Raw genomic sequence first — 18947 nt, 5'->3', positions numbered from 1 at the left:
ATTCGAGTCCCTCGTTATGTAATAAACGGGAAGAAAGGGGGTTTACCGAGGGGCCCGATTTTATTAGTCATGCGAAGGTTGTGGGATGGCTCCCCAACTGCGGCGAGTTGTTTTTTCATCCACTTTCATTTCCTACAATTGATCGTTTCTTTATTTCATTTATCAAGCACAATTAAGTAATTTCCCCTACGTTGTAGTTGGTGTCAGTGCTTGTTGGCTGCTTATAATTGCGACAGCAATTACGTGGACGCTCTAGGCGTATTTCTGCTGTCACCGTTGCCGTCGTCGTGATGTTCTGTATAAATTCGAAGCACAGTAACATCGTCGCCACGTGCCGTGTGCTGCATGTGCTTGTGAAACTTGCTAGGGTCAACCGACGATGGCGACTCAATATCGCACGCGCAACGGAGAGGAGGCGTGCCTTTCGCCCACAGCCGTACAGCGGCAACTCTAGTGCGCGTGCGAATAATGCTCGTGTGGAGTGTGGAAGGTAGGGTGCTCGCGACCTTCCGCCACAGAGAATTGACCGAATCATGAGCACTCGTGTACTTGGTGTCCTGATCACTTTTCCGCCAAGCTGGTGGCCGTAGCGTGCGCCTTTGGGAGATGCGCTTATCGTAAATGTTAATTCTATGCAGTTCCCTGCGGTGCTCCAGCACCTGAAATTTGAGTGGAACAAATCCTTTTTTTCCGAGCACGATGGCGCATCATGTGATCACAGGTCACAGTTCGCTGCTGGTAGTGTCTCGTCCAAGGCGTACATGGACGGAAAATGCTGAGCTATATCCCACATCCGGATTCTTGCGGTCGAAGAGGCTAGTATATATCCCGTTTTTTTTTTTTCTCTGAAAACAAGCGTCGTTCTTTTACCAGCAGGAGTGTTTTCTAGGAGAGAAGTAGTTGTCGAAGATGAATTTAAGGGGTTTTGCATGCCAAGTTCCCTACCTGATCATGAGGCTCGTCGTAGTGAGGGACTGCGGAATAATTTAGACCGCCTGGCGTTATATAACATGCACCTAAATCTAGGCCTATTGAGGTTTTCGCATGTGGACCTCATCGAAACGCAGCCGTGTGGTCGAGATTCGATCTCGCGACCTCGTGCTTAGCAGCCCAACATTATAACAACTAAGCAACAACAGGGGCGAAGCAACCGTCCTTGCTGAAGTTGAAAAGAGGAACAGCCATCATCGCCAGCCGCGAGTTTCGCTTAGGTGCAATTTATATTGTCGCTCTTCCTACACAAAATAATAGTAACAAGGAAATATTCCTCATTTACGGTGCCTGAGTCCGAGCTGCGCGAGCGGCTTGCCAAGTGCTCTGCCAAACATTGGAGGCCATGAATAACCAATATAACCACACATTTTAGACTGCAGTCAATAGAAAAAATTCACCGACGATTGCGATGCTTCCTAATGCGAAATTTGAGTGGGCCAGTGCACGTGTTTTCATTTCGCAATATATTGGCTCGGAGCGGGCAGTCTGTCTCGTGTGGCACATTGCAAACCGAGGGAAGTGTGGCACAACTACCACGCTAATCTGGAGATCGCGAGAGGCAGTGCGGGGTGACGTGTAGGCCTGACTCACAGCAGCCGGCTTGGCAGACTTCTGCTCATGCAGCGCTTTATTTCCATAAAGGATATCGGTCAACCCGCTCTCAGCATGCCTTCAGTGAAGAGACGACGGCGCTAGGCGGCGCTCTACTCTGCCGCCACCTCTTAGCGGTCGTCTTCGCTGAGCCCGTCTAAAGGTACGCGCTCAGTTGCGGAAATAAGCACACAAGGTGGTGCGCTTCAAAATTGGAGGACGCTTAAGCTTCGCCTTCAAGAGTGGAACGCGATAGCGTAATCGCACCCTGTTCGCACCGCTCACTCAAACGATCTACGCGAGCCAAACGTCGCGATCGGCACGGACAGTCGGGGCGCGATGCGCCATGAAGGAGGACGCGATCATGGGTAGGGTGCCTCGATGCGCGCGCGCCCTCTCTAGGGTGAGGTCACCCTTTGGGAGGGCGAGTGCCGCCTCCTCGGCCGGGACAGTCCACCTGCGGCCATTTTCATGCCCTTTCTCGCGGCGGCGCGGCGGCCGTAACACGTGCGTTCGCTCTGTCGCCTTTTCTCTTGGTGCTGACCGGTGGCGCACATCGAAAAATGCCGGGTTGTTGTGTGCCGCAGTGCACCAACCACTCCAGAAAGGGATGGAGAATGTTTCAATTCCCGAGGGACCCCAAGAGAAGGCTGCTTTGGACAGTAAAGACCAAGCGCGACAAGTGGCAACCGACAAACTCATCGTGCATGTGCAGCGTGAGTAAAGCTTTCCTTCGTATGTCAAAGGATTCGCATGGGCGTGCCGTTGAGGTACGCGATTCATTTTTATTGAGAGAACGTGTGGAAGGTCTGAACAGGGACATGTGAATATGATCGCTCTGAAATTAAGTGCCGCTGAGGATTAGCAACTTCGTGCACAGGGATTGTGTGGCAAATGTTGGGAGCAAATTAGATTGCTCACAGAACGAGTATCGCTGCCCGGAAAGTTCCGCACCTTTTAAGAAAACAAAAATGCCCGCGTTCTCTTGACGAGAGAGACTGAAAAAAGAAAAAAAAAGGAGGCGTTGTTCGAGTATTTTCCTTCGAATGAGACTTTCTCGCTGAAAAAAAGCTTGAGGCCTTTTTTGGTGCGCCTGCTCTTCTGACTCACTGACTGCATCTTAACTTGAAACAATGAACATGAAATCTCTTCACAATGGCGCACACAATTCCCCTTCATAGTAAAATGAAGGAAAAGTGCAGTCTATTTCGATTATGTGGGCTCCTAAGCAATCATTATGTTGTGTAAAGGCGAGAGCGTTACTTGTTGCTGAGTGTAGGGCTGCGGCGAAATGCTACTGCAATGTGTAGTGCGGCTATGTAACTTTTGCGAGGCTCCGAAAGTTGCTTATTATGAGGTCGCGACAAAGCGAGACGACAAATCGGTCATATTGAGATCTCTCAGCTGGGTTTTATTTGCGGAGTTCTCACCATACCCTGCCGCCTACGGCCACGCTTTGCTGTCTCGAGTGGTGATGTGGACGCGAGTGATTGAACCTCAGACGGTGAAGACGGTATAGCACCGCAACCTCGCTCTCCGAAAACTGAAGGCCAGCTTATGTTGACCGCGGGATTTTCCTTTTAATGCACTCGGTAGCTGCAGAAATATTCCGCTGTCTGCTCGCTCCTTCCTTCCCAAGAAAGCTACGCTCGATCCCAAGAAAGCTATGCACCAACTCGCCTAGCAAGAAGTTCTTCTACATTCCTTCACCACGCCGACAGGTTTAAACTTGTGCATTGTCACCCCCGCGGTGACAATACACCCGTCATAACCCCACCCCCCCCCCCGGCCCCCGGGTTAAATACGGGGGGGGGGGGAGGTGCTGCTGCCACGGCAACGGCGGGCTTTTCGCACAACGAGCCAAGGAATGCCAGAGCTGCCCTCGCATTAAAACGTTTAGCGACAGCCGTAACAGTGTAACGACTGCAGCTCACATCACTGATGCCACCTAATTGATTTCATTGCTCGGTATAAGATGCGCGGAAAGCCGCTTATAGTACACATGGCATAATTGTGCTCATGTGCTTGTTACAAATAAAATTAGTGGTACTGTCCTAAAAATTTTATAACAGCTGAGAAAAAGTGAATTTGTTCGATTAGTAATGCATGCGAAAATAAAGCTTCACTTTTTCAGTGCATTCTGCATAGGCTTTTCTTGGTACCTGCTATCACTTATTTCGCACCCTGTCCTTGAGCACATGCACCCCCTCGTCTCTATGACCTGCATTGTTTGCTGCGAGCACATATTCATGATGACTGGAATTTTTGTTCGCACGTTGCTATATTAATTATCTATACTTGGGGTCTGTAAATAAAATCTCGCTCTGGGTGCTCTACGGATGCTCTCCGTCAAGCAAGTGTAAAACAAAGTTTCATTTATGACACACTTGGTTATACTACACAGTTTTGGACATACCAGTTATATGATATACTTGGTTTTGTCTATATCATCTACAGTGAAACAAAAATGCTAATGTGCCTCAACCTTACACATTCATTTGCAGGCTCACTTTGAACCAAGCAGCTTTGAACAGCATCGTTCAGATGGATGGAAAAAGCTGAAGCCGAATGCAGTTCCAACTCTTTTTTCATTCAAACGTAAGTTATTTCTAAAGTCCGGATAAGTATTATGTAGCTATTGTTACCTGCATTGCTTACAAGCCGTCTCGGGAACATGCTTGTGGATAGCATTAAATAAAAAAAAACATTTTTAACCTTCTGGAAATGTCGGGTTCGTGCACGTTAGCGTACAATATTAACATGCTTGCTCCAGTTTATGTGCGTTCTCAAGAGTACACTGTAGAAAAGATGTGATCCTTGGTCCCATCTTGCTTGTTGTAGAAAAGAATGTACTAGCTCGCCAGGTCGAATAAACCGATCTTAAAGTGCATATTTTTTTATGTTGCAGCTTTACCTAAGGAGCGAAAAGCACCGAAGGAGAGAGCGGCTTCAGGGATCTCGCTCTCAAATGGTAAATCAGATGCGACCCCCGTGGAAGCAAGCAGCTCGTCATGTGAAGGAATAACGCTCTCTGAGACCACGGAGCAGTCTCAATTCAGACCTCCGCTTCAGGAAGATACATCCGAAATGGACTCGTTCCAGGTCAGCAATGTCATTGCTGAGTGTCCACAGCAGGTTCAGGATGCAGACAGGAGAGAGCAAGCCGGCGAACCTAGCGGGACCCAGACTGCTTCCTCGTATTCTGCAGAGCTGAAGAAGCAGCTAGCGGACATCACGAGGAAATACACAGACCTTCAGGACCATCATGCTGCCGCCAGAAACAGTATTAAGGGCCTCAAAAATCAAGTTCAGAGGCTTGAAAGCGAAATCAGGAATTTTTCAAAAAATGTCAAGTTCCTGAATGAAGATCAGCTCCGTGCTCTGTCTAGGAGCAACAACCGGGGCAATTCCTGGACGCCTGAAACGGTCAAGCAAGGCCTTCAAATTAAGTTCGCTTGCGGGACAACTGGATATGAAACGCTCCGAAAGCTGGGATATCCCCTTCCCTCAAACAGGACACTGACTCGCAGGCTCGAAGTTTTGAAGTTCCTTCCGGGAATACTTCACGAGGTGATTGACGTCATGCGGTGCAAGGCAATGGCCATGGAGGAGGTGGAGAAAGATTGCATCCTTTTTATGGATGAAATGGAGATTTCAAGTGGATATGAGTTGGACCGTGCTGAAGATGCGCTCCTTGGAGGAAAGACGCTACCGCCAAAGCCTGACGAGCCTGCCAATCACGCGTTAGTGTTCATGCTAGGCGGTTTAAATCAGAGGTGGAAACAGGTGATCGCTTATGAATTCACCGGACATCATGCTCAAGCACTATGTCCTTGAGCTTGTTCAATTATGCAGCCAGGTGTCCCTCAGAGCTCGTGTTGTGACATCTGATATGGGTGCGTCAAATCGAGCGATGTGGCGAGACTTTGGCTTTTCAAGCCACAGGAACTCCTCAACTGTGTGCTCTATACCACACTCATGTTTGGATGAAAAGCAACTGTTTTTCACGGCTGACCCTGCACACGTTCTCAAAAATCTCAGAGGACAGTTACTAAGTTCATCAGTTTTTACGTTGAGTGACGCCACTGTAAAGGAGAACAACCTGCCATCATCGGAGGTCAAACTCGAGCATGTTCAGGCTGTGCTCGACTATGACGCAGAGCACGAGCTCAAGGTAGCGCCCAACCTATGCGAGGTGCACACTAGCAGTGGCCATTTCACGAAAATGAAAGTTGGTGTTGCCGTTCAGTTTTTCCGCGAAGCACCAGCTGCTATTCGGTTTTTAATAAGAGCATCTGTAATTGAAGAAGAAGCTGAAACCACTGCATGGTTTTTGGAGCTCATTTTCAAATGGTATTTTCTAATGTCGTCTCGCAAGCCAACAATGGCCTTAAGTCGCAGGAGTATGGCCAAGTATTATGCCGCCCTAGGCACGTTGCACACGGCAATGGAGACCATTAGAAGTACGAAAATGGGGTCCACATCACTGTGGAAACCATGCCAAGCTGGCCTTCTCATTGCAACAACCGTTGTCATCCACCTCCAAGAAGTGTTGCTGGGAAATGAGGGGTACGATTTTTTTCTTACCAGCAGACTCTTACAGGATTGTCTGGAGAACCTCTTTTCGGTGGTTCGACTAAGAAAACCTGTGCCCAGTGCGTATGATATGAAATGCGCTCTGAGGCTTGTGAGCGTGAGCCAGTTTTTATTTACCCCACGGACGACGAGCTACGATCTCGATGACCGCAAATATCTGGTAGACCTTCTCTCCCAGGCAAAGAAAGAAAGGACAGAAGTGGAAGCTGATGAGATAAACGACTCAGAAATTCTGTTCATTGAAGAACTGTCCACAACAGAGTGCAGCATTCTACACTACATAGGAGGCTTCATTTTGAGAGGAATCTTGCCGTCTGTCAGCTGCCAGCAATGCAAGGATGCCCTACTTGGATGTGCTAGTGACGAACATGCCTCTCTGACTGCTCTGAAGGAATATGTGTCAGAAGGTGACAACCTAATTTATCCCAGTGATGATGTGATGCACATGCTCAAAATCTACGAGGAGCACTTTGTAGGGATAAACTCATGGTGCACAGGCAAACTAGTGACAATGAAGTCACCTGTCCGCTCACTTACAGCATACCTAGGAAAGGTCTGCTGCAAGCAAGCATACCGACCGCGCTTGAAGCTGTGCGCAAGCCATGACGAAGAAATACGGAAAACGCTGACCGACAGGTACGCAAGATTGAGACTGCGCATCTTCCTCCGACACCTTCAGAAAGCTCGTCTCAATGGTCACGCAAGCAAGACGTGTGCGGGAGTTAATTTAACCTAAGCTTCTATCCACGCTGAACTACACTCATGCTGCTAGCATTAGCAGAGTTCCTATTTTTACACCTAATAAGTGTCCTAAATTGCACTGACTCCAGGTTCTGAAGACAAGGATAATCTGTGCAAACATGCCTTCAAAGTACCCTGAAATATTTTTTTTTTCGGGGCAAATAAACAACTTTCATGGTTTTAAACAATATTAATGATTGTTTGTTTTCAACTAACCTCTGATCGCGGCAATAGATTGTTATTTTGTCTTTAAAACACTGTGTTAAGTGCGCGTTGAATATACTAATGCAGTCGAGTCTCATTAGTTTGACCTATTAATGACCTCAAAATTTCGATTCCATTCGAGTATAAACGGATGTATTTTCACTGCGACTAATAACTTTCCTCATCATTTGACCAATATACAGTGGTCCCGCCAAGTTCGAATGGCCGACTACACGCGTATAAAAATGCCTGGAGATATTTGGGGTTTTCAGTGCACAATGCATGCATGCGCGGCTCAGGTACTGCGATATTCGGTTCGTGTACGTGTGGCGAATGCGCTGGCTTTTATTTCTTAGGACAAGGTACGTAAAGCACATTAATCTTTTTTCTTCTACAAAAAAACCGTCATTCTAAGTTGGCAATAAATGTAAATAAGGCAACTGGAGCGTTCTTAATTAGCTACACAATTGAGTAATTGAATGCAATCTACCTGCTTATGATATTGCTGTTATTAATTTATTTTAATCCTGCAGTTAGGTTCCTAGTGCGCTCTATGAACTCTTTCCAATCTAGCACCCGAGTCGCCGTGTGCTAGGAGAAACGACCGTCCAAATCTTAAAATATTTGGACAGTTGCCCCTTACAAGCCTGTTCTGTTGACACTTCATTAGAAAAGGCGTGAAACGCAGTTGTATAGTCTTTTGGTCGCGAAGACAAGCGCGCTTTTGCAGCGGCAAGTGCAAAAAGCCTGTTGGCGCACGCCCCGCGCCTCTGAAGTAGGCATGGCAATGGCAACCGCCGTAGCAGACGACGCAGTTGTCTTCACCCTCAGCGGAGCGCGCGCGCGCATCGAGGCACCCTAATCATGGGGCGAGTGGCGCGCCACGTGTCGGAGCAGCGCCGTACATTGCGAGAAAGGGGTCTTCTGTGTTTGCCGCAAGATGGCTCTGCATGTGCGCAGAGCGCAGAAGAAATGTAGCGGAAATGTACTTCCCTACTCTTGTAACTGCGACTTCTGTAATTTACATGCTCATAATTACCGACATACACCACAGTATACCTCTCTACGGCGTGCTTCTAACGCAACAGCGCATTAACTAGAGGCGCTTTTGCGCCGCTTTGAACCATCGAACTCGTGGCTGAGGAACGGTCGCTTTTCTCATGTTCTCCGCTTCAAAGGATTTATCGGCCCCTGGCCGAGGTGCTGCTCAGGCTTCAGCCAGCAGCAATGACTACCGTGTTGTGTTACCCCGTCTTCCTACCGGTAAGCTGGTTGTGGACTCCGTTTTCCTGCATGCTGACTTAAGTGGTCGACCGTACAGAGCCCAAGACTTCAGAGACGCCCTTCGGAACGTTATTGACCTGAAGGAAATAAGTTCCATCGGACAATTTCAGATGTCGCACGTGTGGATGGTGACGTGCAAATCAGGGATGACAAAATCAAAGCTAGTCGCATGCGGGGAATTATCCATAAAAGGTAGACGCTGCGTCGTCATTGATCCTGAGCCCACGGAAGTTAAAATGAAGCTTTTGTGGCTTCCTGAGCGTTTGGAAGATGACTACATTCGAGATGCGCTCCAGGCTTACGGGAAAGTCAAGTCTATATCAGCAGAAAGCTGGAGAGTATCGGAGATGGAACAAATGCGTACGTTAAATCGGGACGTGGTGTTGACTCTTGCCGATGGAGTGAGCGTGGGAGACGTTCCACATCTACTACCTGTTTGTGGAGTGCAGAGTCTCGTATTAATTCCAGGCCGGCCCCCACTTTGTCTGCGCTGTAACAAGGTGGGGCACATTCGTCGAAACTGCAGAACCCCACGTTGTGAAACTTGCCGGCGCTTTGGCCACACAGCTGAAGAATGTGTCGTAACATACGCCGATAAGTTACGACACAGAACAAAGCCTCCGGATGAAAGCTTGCAAGAACACATAATGGACGTTACGGAGGTTCTTGACGCGACGGGAGACGTGCCCTCTTCTGCGGAGACCCGCTGTGCCAGTAAGGCCCCTCTGCCTGTTAAAGACAGTCACAATGGCATCGCAGAACTGCCCGTGAAAAAAGAAAGTAGCGAAGAGAAAGATGACCAACCGAAGGAACAACCCAAAGGAGCACCCGCTACCACGGAGCCAGCTTCTGCCCAGCAAGCGAATGAGGGAGCCGGAGGTGACTCATCTGATGCACCCAAGCATCTCGACACGTGCGCTGAGCCGGCAGAGGACAGACGAAGTAACGCGGATACTTCAGTTCCGAAGCGCCGTGCGACTAACAGATCGGAATCAAGCACAGACAGCGAGACGACCAGTACCACAAGAAAAGCACGTCGCCGCAAAACATCGAAACACTCAGGAAAGTGCCGACGATCACGGTCCAGAAGGCCAGGTGGGGTTTCGGAGGGAGTCTCACCGTTGCCCTCTAGGACTGATCACATAGATCATTAGGTCCAAATAGTTGGTAGTCACCATGGCCCTGTCCCAGCAACTTCTATTCGCAACCTTGAACGTACGAGGCCTTAGGTCTTTGCAGAAACAGGCGCAGCTTCGCCGGCTTTTGTCTAGGAGGCGCCTCGACTTCGTCGCCGTGCAGGAGACGAAGATTGAGAGTGACGACGAGACAGAAAGGGCTTTGCGACCTTTTCTGTCTGAGTATAATGTTTGCGTTTCACACGCTCTTGGCTTATCCGCGGGCTGTTTCCTGTTTCTGAAAAAGAGCCTACTTTATTCAGCATTTAGTTATCATGTCGACACTGAAGGTCGATATATATGTTGTGATTTTGTGCTGCAGGGTGTGCCATGGCGCATAGTCAACGTCTATGCATTTAATGACGCTGCAAAACGAACTCTTTTATTTGATACTGTGTCTAGTCTATTGGACTGTGATCGCTGCATTGTTTTAATGGGAGATTTCAATTGTGTATGTGATCCGAACGATCGAAGCAGCTTTAACCCTCAGCGGGACAGGAGTGGTGAAGTTTTGTCTAACATAATAGAAAATTCAGGGCTCGTTGATGTAGGAGTGTCGGGACAGGGAGCTCGCTCTTATACAAGAATTCAAGGTCATTCCTACGCCCGCCTAGATCGGATTTATGTTTCTTCATCACTCCTCTCACGAGGACTATCCTGCATTACTATCCCCGTTTCATTCTCTGATCATTGTATGGTTATCGCAAACATTGGTGAAAAATCTGTAACTAATTTCCGACCACAGTGGGCACTCTGGAAGCTTAACTCTGAGCTCCTAAATGATCAGGAATTTATTAATCGCGTGCGCATGGCTCTAACCAATTCCCTTTCTAGTGACTTGCCATTATTTGCTGCTTGGGAACTGTTTAATCAAGAGGTTCGTACAGTGGCTATAGAAATTGGATCGGTGAAATCATTCTATAGAAAGAATGAAGAAAAAACGCTTCTTAAGAGCCTATGTAGCCTTTATGAGATTGAATGCGAAATGCCAGGCACTTACATTGTCGACATAGAAAACATTAAATGTGAGTTACAAAAGTATGACGCACTACGTTACAGAGGTGCGCGAATTCGATCTCGAAACAGGCGTGCTCTGCAATCTGAGCAACCAACACGCCAAGCTTTACTTGACGAGCGACGTCACGGTATTTCCAAAGTAATTCCGGAAATATACTCCGAAGGTAGTCTTCTAACAAATACTAATGACATAATTTCTAAGTTCGAAACTTTCTACACTATGTTGTTTAGTGCACCTCCGGACGATCACGATGCAAAAGTTTTAGAGAGTTTTGTATCTCTTGTCAAACCATTACAGGATGATGACTGTGCAGTCATCAGTGGTAGCCTTACGATTCAAGAAATTGAGCTAGCTATTGATCAGTTGCCTTTGTCGAAAACACCCGGCCCCGATGGACTATCAAGTGAATTTTACAAAGCTTTCAAATCAATTATCAGCCCCATATTATTGGATATTCTTATTACAAGTTTAGAGGTTGACGCCCTTCCGCAGTCTTTTTGCAAAACCCACACAGTTTTAATTCCCAAAAGTTCAGATAAAGAGAAACTGCGTTCCGTAGAAGGCTATCGACCAATCACATTGTCAAACGTGGATAACAAAATTTTTGCGAAAGTTCTATCCAATAGATTGCAATTTGCGATGTCAATTCTAATTGGTTCACATCAGACGTGTGGAATCAGGGGCCGATCAATTCAAACTAACATACATATCGCCCGTACCCTTCTTCAATACTGTTATGGTTCCACTGAGCAGCTTGCAATGCTCCAGGTAGACCTTGCTAAAGCTTTTGATCGTGTCAGTCACTCCTATTTATTTTCCCTTCTGGAGCACGTCAATGTTGGCTCCATTGTGCTTAAAGGCGTTAGGCTTTGCTACACCTGTTGTACTACTCGTTTAGTTATTAATGGCCAACTCTCCGAACCCATTTCTATTTGCTCATCAGTAAAACAAGGATGCCCGATGTCCCCACTACTATTCGCTCTTTACCTGGAACCGCTATGCTTAAGCGTAATTCAGTCGAGTCACATCCATGGCTTCAATATACTGGGTAATGAAGTTAAAGTCTTAGCTTATGCAGACGATCTAGCGTTCTTCTGCACGGATAAGTCCAGTGTTGAAAAAGTAGTATCGAAAATAGAAGAATTTGGCAGCGTATCAGGAGCGCGAATGAACTCCTCAAAAAGTTTAGGCTTATGGTCTGGCTCATGGTGCTATACACCAGAACAGTTTGCAGGCGTTAAGTGGACTGATGTCGCGCCAAAGTATCTTGGCGTGCCGCTAGACGCATTTAAATTAAGCGCACACTATTGGAAAGAACGGGTTTCGGTACTACAAAGTTACGCCCGGACATTCGTTCCACAACGACTTTCTATTTTTGGGAAAGCCGAAGCTTGCAATAAGTTCTTGGCAACAAAAATTTTCTATGTATTGCAAGTTATCCATTGTGCTAGGCTATACATCCAACGCTTTCACCGTATCTTTGCAACCTTCGTATGGTCTTCAACTTTTGAGCCCATGAGGCGAGACAATATTTTTAGGCCTGTTAGTGAAGGTGGGCTGGGCTTAGTACATCTTTATGTGCGGCAGATAGTGTCTCGTTTCTTCTTTTTTCGCGATACTTCCCATCCTGTAATTCGTTCATACATGCAAGTCACACTTGTTAATGCGTTACCTGATTTAGTTGTTTCTTCAAGTTTTTCTTCGCGCTTATGCTTGTGGGGGTTCATGCAAGAAGTTTACTTGGCGGTTCGTTTCCTGACAGTTCGGTTTTCCACTGAATACTTGTATTCTGTGTCGCGCAAAACGTTGTACAAAGACTTACTATCCATGCTATTTCCGCCTCCACTTTACCGATCAATATACATTAAATTGCCAGGCCACGATGTGCTAAAGCGAGTTCGCAAAATGTATTTATCCCCTTGCTGCAAAACATTCTTTTATAAAGTTCATAGTGAAACCATACCGGTTAAAACATGGCTACAAAAAAAGGGTATCTTTGTCTCTACTGTTAACTGTCGCCTTTGTGATGTACCAGAGACAATTGAACATTGTTTTATTAGCTGCACTGACGCCATTCTATTTTGGGATGTCCTCCAACGGACTTTAAAGAAAGACTTTGAAATTAACGCTCATACTGTGCGATACCTGCTGCCAACCTCTGATAATAGTGCACCTTTCGATATGTTTTTTGTCATGGGAATGCACAGTTTGTGGAAAACGCGAATGATGGACAGAAACGCCGAAATGGTTGTACCTACAAGGGCAAATTTCATCCAAATGACACTACACCTAAAGCAGGTTTATGATGGACTCGGTGTACAACCGGACTGGTACCCTATTTTGGAGAGGTGCTTATCCTTGCCACCCTTCTAAAGTGACAAGAACGTTTCTACTCACAGTATGAACGCTGCCTTTTCTGTGTGTGACTTTTATTGTGCCCTCCATTCTCTGACTATGCAGAACTGATGAACGTCTGGTTGAATGCAACTATAATAAATACCATGAAAGAAAGAAAAAAAAAACGAACTCGTGGCTGAGTGGTAGCGTCTCTGTCTCACACTCCAGAGACGCTGGTTCGATTCCCACTCAGCCCATCTTGCACGTTGTTTTTTTTATTTATGAAGTGCATTCCAGGATTTATTGCTCACGGCCAATGCCGCCGACACCGACAACACCGGCTTTTCTGCAACACGAGCTCCTTAACGCTATCGCGTTAAAAACGCGCGCCACGTTCCGAAGCCCACACCACTGGGCGTTAGCGGTCGCGGAGAGCTGTGGGCAGCAGGCGAGAGTTCTGGCCGTCTCTCGAGATGCCTCGGGAGCGAACGAACCGAGAACGAGGGCCAAACAATGAAATCTTCCTTACCTCAGTAAGGAAGCCTTCATTGCGGTGAGGCTACCCTATGTCACTCTGAAAGCTTCCTTACTGAGGGGCCCTCGGTGAAGGCTTCCTTGGTGCTTCCTCAGCATAAGGTAGCTCCAAAGCTACCTTCACGCGTCCTTACGGCGCTTCTGGCCCTGAACGAGCGCTTCACCTCACTGCTTAACCACGTGACGTCTGCTTGTGCATGCGCGCTGTCGCCCACCTGCGGAGAAGCGCGAGCACGGTACGTCTTGCCTGGCATGTTCGTTTCAGTCACGCGTGCGGCATGAAAGCGTTGCTAGGCGCTGCACGACGCCGGCGTGCCAGCGTTGATGGAGCACATCAAGCTTTGCACTGTAATGCGCTACTTTTTTAAAGTTTAGGAAACAAAACTAGAAGAAAGCGTCCGCGCTTCTCTATATTAGCTCTTTAATTTAAAGACTGTGCGACGATACAACATTTTTTTTATTGAATAATGGTGTTCGCGTAAAGCTTTTAAGAGATAATCTCGAACCCAGGCATGCGGCAACCGTTCCTTACGTGAGGACGGGCGAAGGGAGCTTTCAGAGTACGCTTCCTCCATCGGTCTTTCGCTGTAAGGAGGCCTCACGTAAGGTTAGGAAGCGCTCGAAGGAAAGCAACGTTTCATTGTTTGGGCCCGAATCTCGCCAACAATGTCAGACGGTCAGACACTCCTTGCTGTCAAAGCGCCATAAGAATGCTCGGTTGCTGCCGGAGCACGACGTCACCCTCCCGTTCCTCCTTCCCACCCCCCACGGCCTTTCGCGCGTGGGAAGATGGCGCGTTTGCTCTCCGCTTCCTTGTTACGTGCGCGCCAGATTGAGCCGAGTTCATCGGCTTCCCTCGCGCGCTTTCATTCGCACATGAAGCGTACGAGATGCGGCGACAGTGTTATTGATTTGGACTTTATTGTAACAAAACACAAATCTAGAGCGAACGCAAGCGTCAGGTCTGAACTAATAGGCAAAGTGCACCTTGACGATACGAGAGATCCATTGCAGACGGTGCCCACTTCAGCGGCGCCCACTTCGGCGGCGCCACTATGTATAAAGGCCTTACCACATGGGGCTCATCGTGCGCGCGTGACTATTCGTCACAGGTGCGTGAGGCGGCACGAGCCTGTACTACGCGGCTCACGGCGAGGGGCGCGCCGGCGGCCCGGATATCTTACTATACCAGAATTCGAGCCTACGCGCCGCAATTGACAATGTTTACGCCGACATCACGTTGCCGGCATGTAGACTTTCGGCGCCCGTGCTGAATCACGTTGGGTTCGGTACTACGCGCATATCTACTTACGAAATTTATTTTCTCACCTGAAAAACAATGTAGCACCTTTATTTATCGTAAAAATATAAGTGAAGTTACGTATTTTAGAACGAAACTTTCCTCAAACCGAAACACAAACACGTTCGGCTCAGGCTGATCTGGCAGCACTGTGCTAGACACAATAAAGCGCGCCCTTTCTGAGCATATCGTATGGCCGGTCGCTCTTTCTTTCTTGTACACGCTCGCGGACTCGGAGTCTACCAAGCTGTCGCGTACGCGTAGCGAGACACAGATAGCATGCTCCGTGTGGTGGGATCTTTATTGTTTTGACGGCTATGTTTTCTCTGCTCGTCTCGTCTGTCATCTCGATGGCCTTCGCAGCTGGACGCGCTACGCAAACATTGCCCACAGAACAGTTGTACGTGCAGCGGCATGTCATGTGTGTAGTCAGTGAGCGTAGCATAGTTATAATCCTTGGCGGTCGATGATCGAGAGCACAGAGAATGGTAACATTACACTAAACTACACCTCAGACACACATTGAATAAAATAACGCTGATTGAGTCCTTGTACTTTTCATCACGCGCTAGCGTACGTTGAAGAAACAGAAAACCAATTTGACTGAGCTGGCCTCTCAAGTTGGAAAGTGTACAATATCCATGAGTCCAAATACAACGTTCATGACATGCGTATTCATCATGACAATGCTATCACCGTTTGGTTCTTGATGTGATGGGAGCGTGCCCTAAGATACAGCGAGCACGGCTTTTAGAAAATCATTAGAAGAATTCTGATGGTCCTTGAAAACGATAAGCCGCGTACTCCCTCTCAGCGCACCTCCTCAGAAGTGTTATTAGAACATTGTTCGGTGAGAACTCCGCTAAAGCGTCATAGGAACACTGATAAGCAAGATTGTGCAAAGAACATACAAAACTTCGCAAGGTGACCACAATGTCGCAAGAAGTTTAAGAGAAGAACCTCTAGACTTCCTTAGACTTGCGATATCTTTATAGAGGCACAACAGGCCCATTCGCGTTGTGGTTTCCTCAAGTTACCATTGCGGTGTATGCCGTTGCTGTTAATCCAACGACGATGGAGCACCATGTGGCTGAAGCGTTGAACACTAGAAGAAAGAGCGATATTGCATTGTTGGTACCTTCAATGTCGAATGTAAAATTGAGTCTTCACATGGAAAGTTTATTAATGCTTCTACTATGTGGTTTCACTCACTTTCTTTATTCTCTATATTGCTCGTAGTAGTGATCGCAACGAACACAGCAGCAAAATTGTGAATAAGATAAGTAACTGTTTATTAAGCCAGCTGTGCCCACAAAAGCGAGTTACAGTCAAGGCACAGCAATAGTGGCGAACACAGTAGGCGATCGTCAGAATCTGATCTGCGGGTCAAGCGCGTCGGCTTTTATACAAGTGTCATCCAAGGTTCCAGAGTAATTTCTGGGGCCCGCTTGTCTTCTAGAAAGTACTACACAATTGGCGTTGAGCGTAGAATCAGATTACACGAGGTGCGGTAAAAACAGACTACACATAGAACTATCGAAAACATCTAAGAATCTTCCCATAGATGCAGGCGCCAGTTCTGGTAAGCGATAGTGGTTGACATGTGTTTAGCTGCTGAAAAGGGGTCAACCTACAAACAAGTACGCGTGCCAATGTTCAATCTTTGTAATATACACACCGCGCACACCGACGGACGCGCTGCTGGTGATGGCCTTCTTATGCGCACTCGGTGAAGGATGCAGCCATGCGCCGTAATTTTCTCCTTCGTTGCCCGTGCTCTTCTGGTTTATTTACGTCCTCGTAAACAGCCAAGTAAAATCCGTCGCATGTGCGTCGTTAGCAAAGCTGGAAAACTTGTTCAAGAACAATTCTATCGCTGTGGGATGCTCAAACGCCTGAAGAAACTTACCGGCTACACGGTTCTTAGCATTTCCCGCGAGGTCTCCCGAGAAGGAGGAACGACAGCAATGGGTTGTCGCAGTTTGGAGGGAAATCACTTGTTCTGACGCTTTCATTTGTTATCTCTGCGTTCGTTGCCCTCGATCAAGTTTATACTCGTAAGCAACAAAGTTGATCCCAACCTACCCATGCTTCATTTTTGTTCGGTTCATCCGAATAGGGAACGGTGGGTTAAAGGGAATTTCGTTTAAGTTTTGAATGCCGCTTCTATCGTTGGTCGCTTCCTTGCCTTGCGGCTATAGCTAAGGCACATTACTTTATGAGCGCGTCGGGTAGTGGGTTAAAGCTGCTCAGGCTTAAAAGACCTAATTTTGTTGGTCTCAAGCGGCCTCGCAAATTGACCGAACAAGCAGATGTGGCACAATTGATGTTTTTGGACCTATTTTATGCGTGGCTTCGCTCAGGATATACTGTTGCTAGTTGCTTCTTGCACAACTGTTGCCAAGAAGTTTTAATTTCGTCTTAATTGTAAGAGACGTGAAGAACGTTATGTTTTGTTGAAATATTCGATATTCACATCTTCATTATTGTGGTTGCTTGGGAAATGCGGTAAGAAAATGGTAGCTGAGGCCAAGTGTGGCTGTTATCCAATTGACACGTGTGCTTGTTTATCTTTCTCCGGTGACTGCTAATCAACGGTTAACAAATGGTAAACGTTATCGCTCAGCGCAAGACGCGCCTGCATGGTTTCGAACCGACGCAAATGCTATCGTTCATTCTATCTGTTGTGTATGTCCTCGCCGAACCTTGTATTATCAGATTGCGGGTGCGACAGGAATTGTGTAGTAGTTTCTGGAAACCACGCGGACACCAGCAATCATCCTAGGACTCGACCAGTGATGTATCAAAGCCGAAGCGCTTGACCCCGGGTCAGATTTTAACGACCGCCGACAGCATTCGCCACTAACCTAACTTGATTTTGTGGGCACAACTTCACCCAATAAAAAGTTCATTTCGTCATTCACAGTTTTGCTGCTCTATTACTCGCCATCACTGCTACGTGTCAATATGGTATTCCTGTTCAATTTCCAAAGAAAGAGTCCCGTAATTTTTGTGGAGTCTTCACCTCGTTGCTCCCATTATCATCCCCCATTGTGACCCTTTTTCTTCCCCTCTTCCTCTTCTCTTACGTAGAGTAGCAGGACAGATGCTCTATTTTCTGGCGGACCTCTCTACATTTTCCAATCATTAAACTCCTTCTCTCTCTCTCTAATTAAGGCTGTCTGAGCAGACTTACCCCACGCAGAGGGCATTGTTTATTTGACGGCAGCCTGCCATTTTGAGGGTACATTTAGTACGCATTCCAACGTTCTTATCTTTTTCAGCGTAGGAGTACAATGCCTATGCTGCAAAGGACAAAGCACGGCCTTGCTGGCAGCGCACATCTAAATTTGCCGGTGCTGCTCCGCTTCTAAATTTATCATGTTGCTTCACTCTTCCTTAGCATTAAAAAATACCCAATCGTTCGTAAGATCAACTTTGTACGCTTACAAGCAGGTCACCGAAGCAGTTTCAAACTTAGAGAACTTCAGATTGGAAACAGCAGTTCGACATACGCCTCGGAATTGCATCGGCTGTTGAGCCATCACTAACGCTTTTATTCAGCCGTGCGTTTCGTAAGATTTAGTGCACGCGTTTCCGTCAAAGACTTCGCAATTACCTTTCTTCAGGCAACTTCGAATGCACCTGTTCGGTGTCGTCACGTGTCAACAAAACAACGCGAATATTACCTCCAGCCCAGCTTCGTATAAATGCGCTTCGTTGCGCCTGTAGGCGGGACACATCCTGTCGCGTATGCCGAATGGGTTGTGCCAAACTATGGTAACATCAGAAGCTTCATGTAGGCCCGAGTCGGTTTAATATACTTGAAGAAAAAACAGCGCTACAAAGACGAAGACTAAAAGAACATGAACGACAGACAGACGCTGTCCCAGTGCCTGTACGTCGTACATGTTCTGATTTTAGTCCGTCTTTTTAGCGCTGTTTTTACAGCGAAACCGTATATTTAAGCTGTCTAAGAAAATTTGCGTGTCGTTATTGACGTGGTAAGCAAAAAACTCCCCATACGTGGGCCGATCCCAGGGATACTGCAATGCCGCGGTGACGCGAGGCGGAGGTGAAGCAAGCGTTAAGCACTCCCCATACGTGGGCCTATCCCGAAGATCGTGGAATACCGGCACGAACCGCGCCGGAGGTGAAGCAGGCCTTAAGCTCT

At 47.3% G+C, this 18947-nt stretch overlaps 1 protein-coding gene across 1 annotated transcript; it reads left to right on the top strand.

The window, feature by feature from the left end:
- Positions 1–8283: 8283 nt before the first annotated feature.
- On the top strand, positions 8284–9724 carry LOC126519201 (uncharacterized). The gene has a single exon (XM_050168819.3). The coding sequence runs from the start codon at positions 8286–8288 to the stop codon at positions 9561–9563; it is 1278 nt and encodes a 425-aa protein (XP_050024776.2). The 5' UTR covers positions 8284–8285; the 3' UTR covers positions 9564–9724.
- Positions 9725–18947: the final 9223 nt, after the last annotated feature.

The sequence above is a fragment of the Dermacentor andersoni genome, chromosome 10, assembly GCF_023375885.2.
Source record: "Dermacentor andersoni chromosome 10, qqDerAnde1_hic_scaffold, whole genome shotgun sequence".
NCBI lineage: Eukaryota > Metazoa > Arthropoda > Arachnida > Ixodida > Ixodidae > Dermacentor > Dermacentor andersoni.
Note: the sequence above shows the minus strand (reverse complement) of the source record. Positions and strands in the feature narration are given on the sequence as shown.

Excerpts from the sequence above, each read along its gene's own strand:
- LOC126519201 (XM_050168819.3), top strand. The coding sequence starts at position 8,286 with ATGTTCTCCGCTTCAAAGGATTTATCGGCCCCTGGCCGAGGTGCTGCT.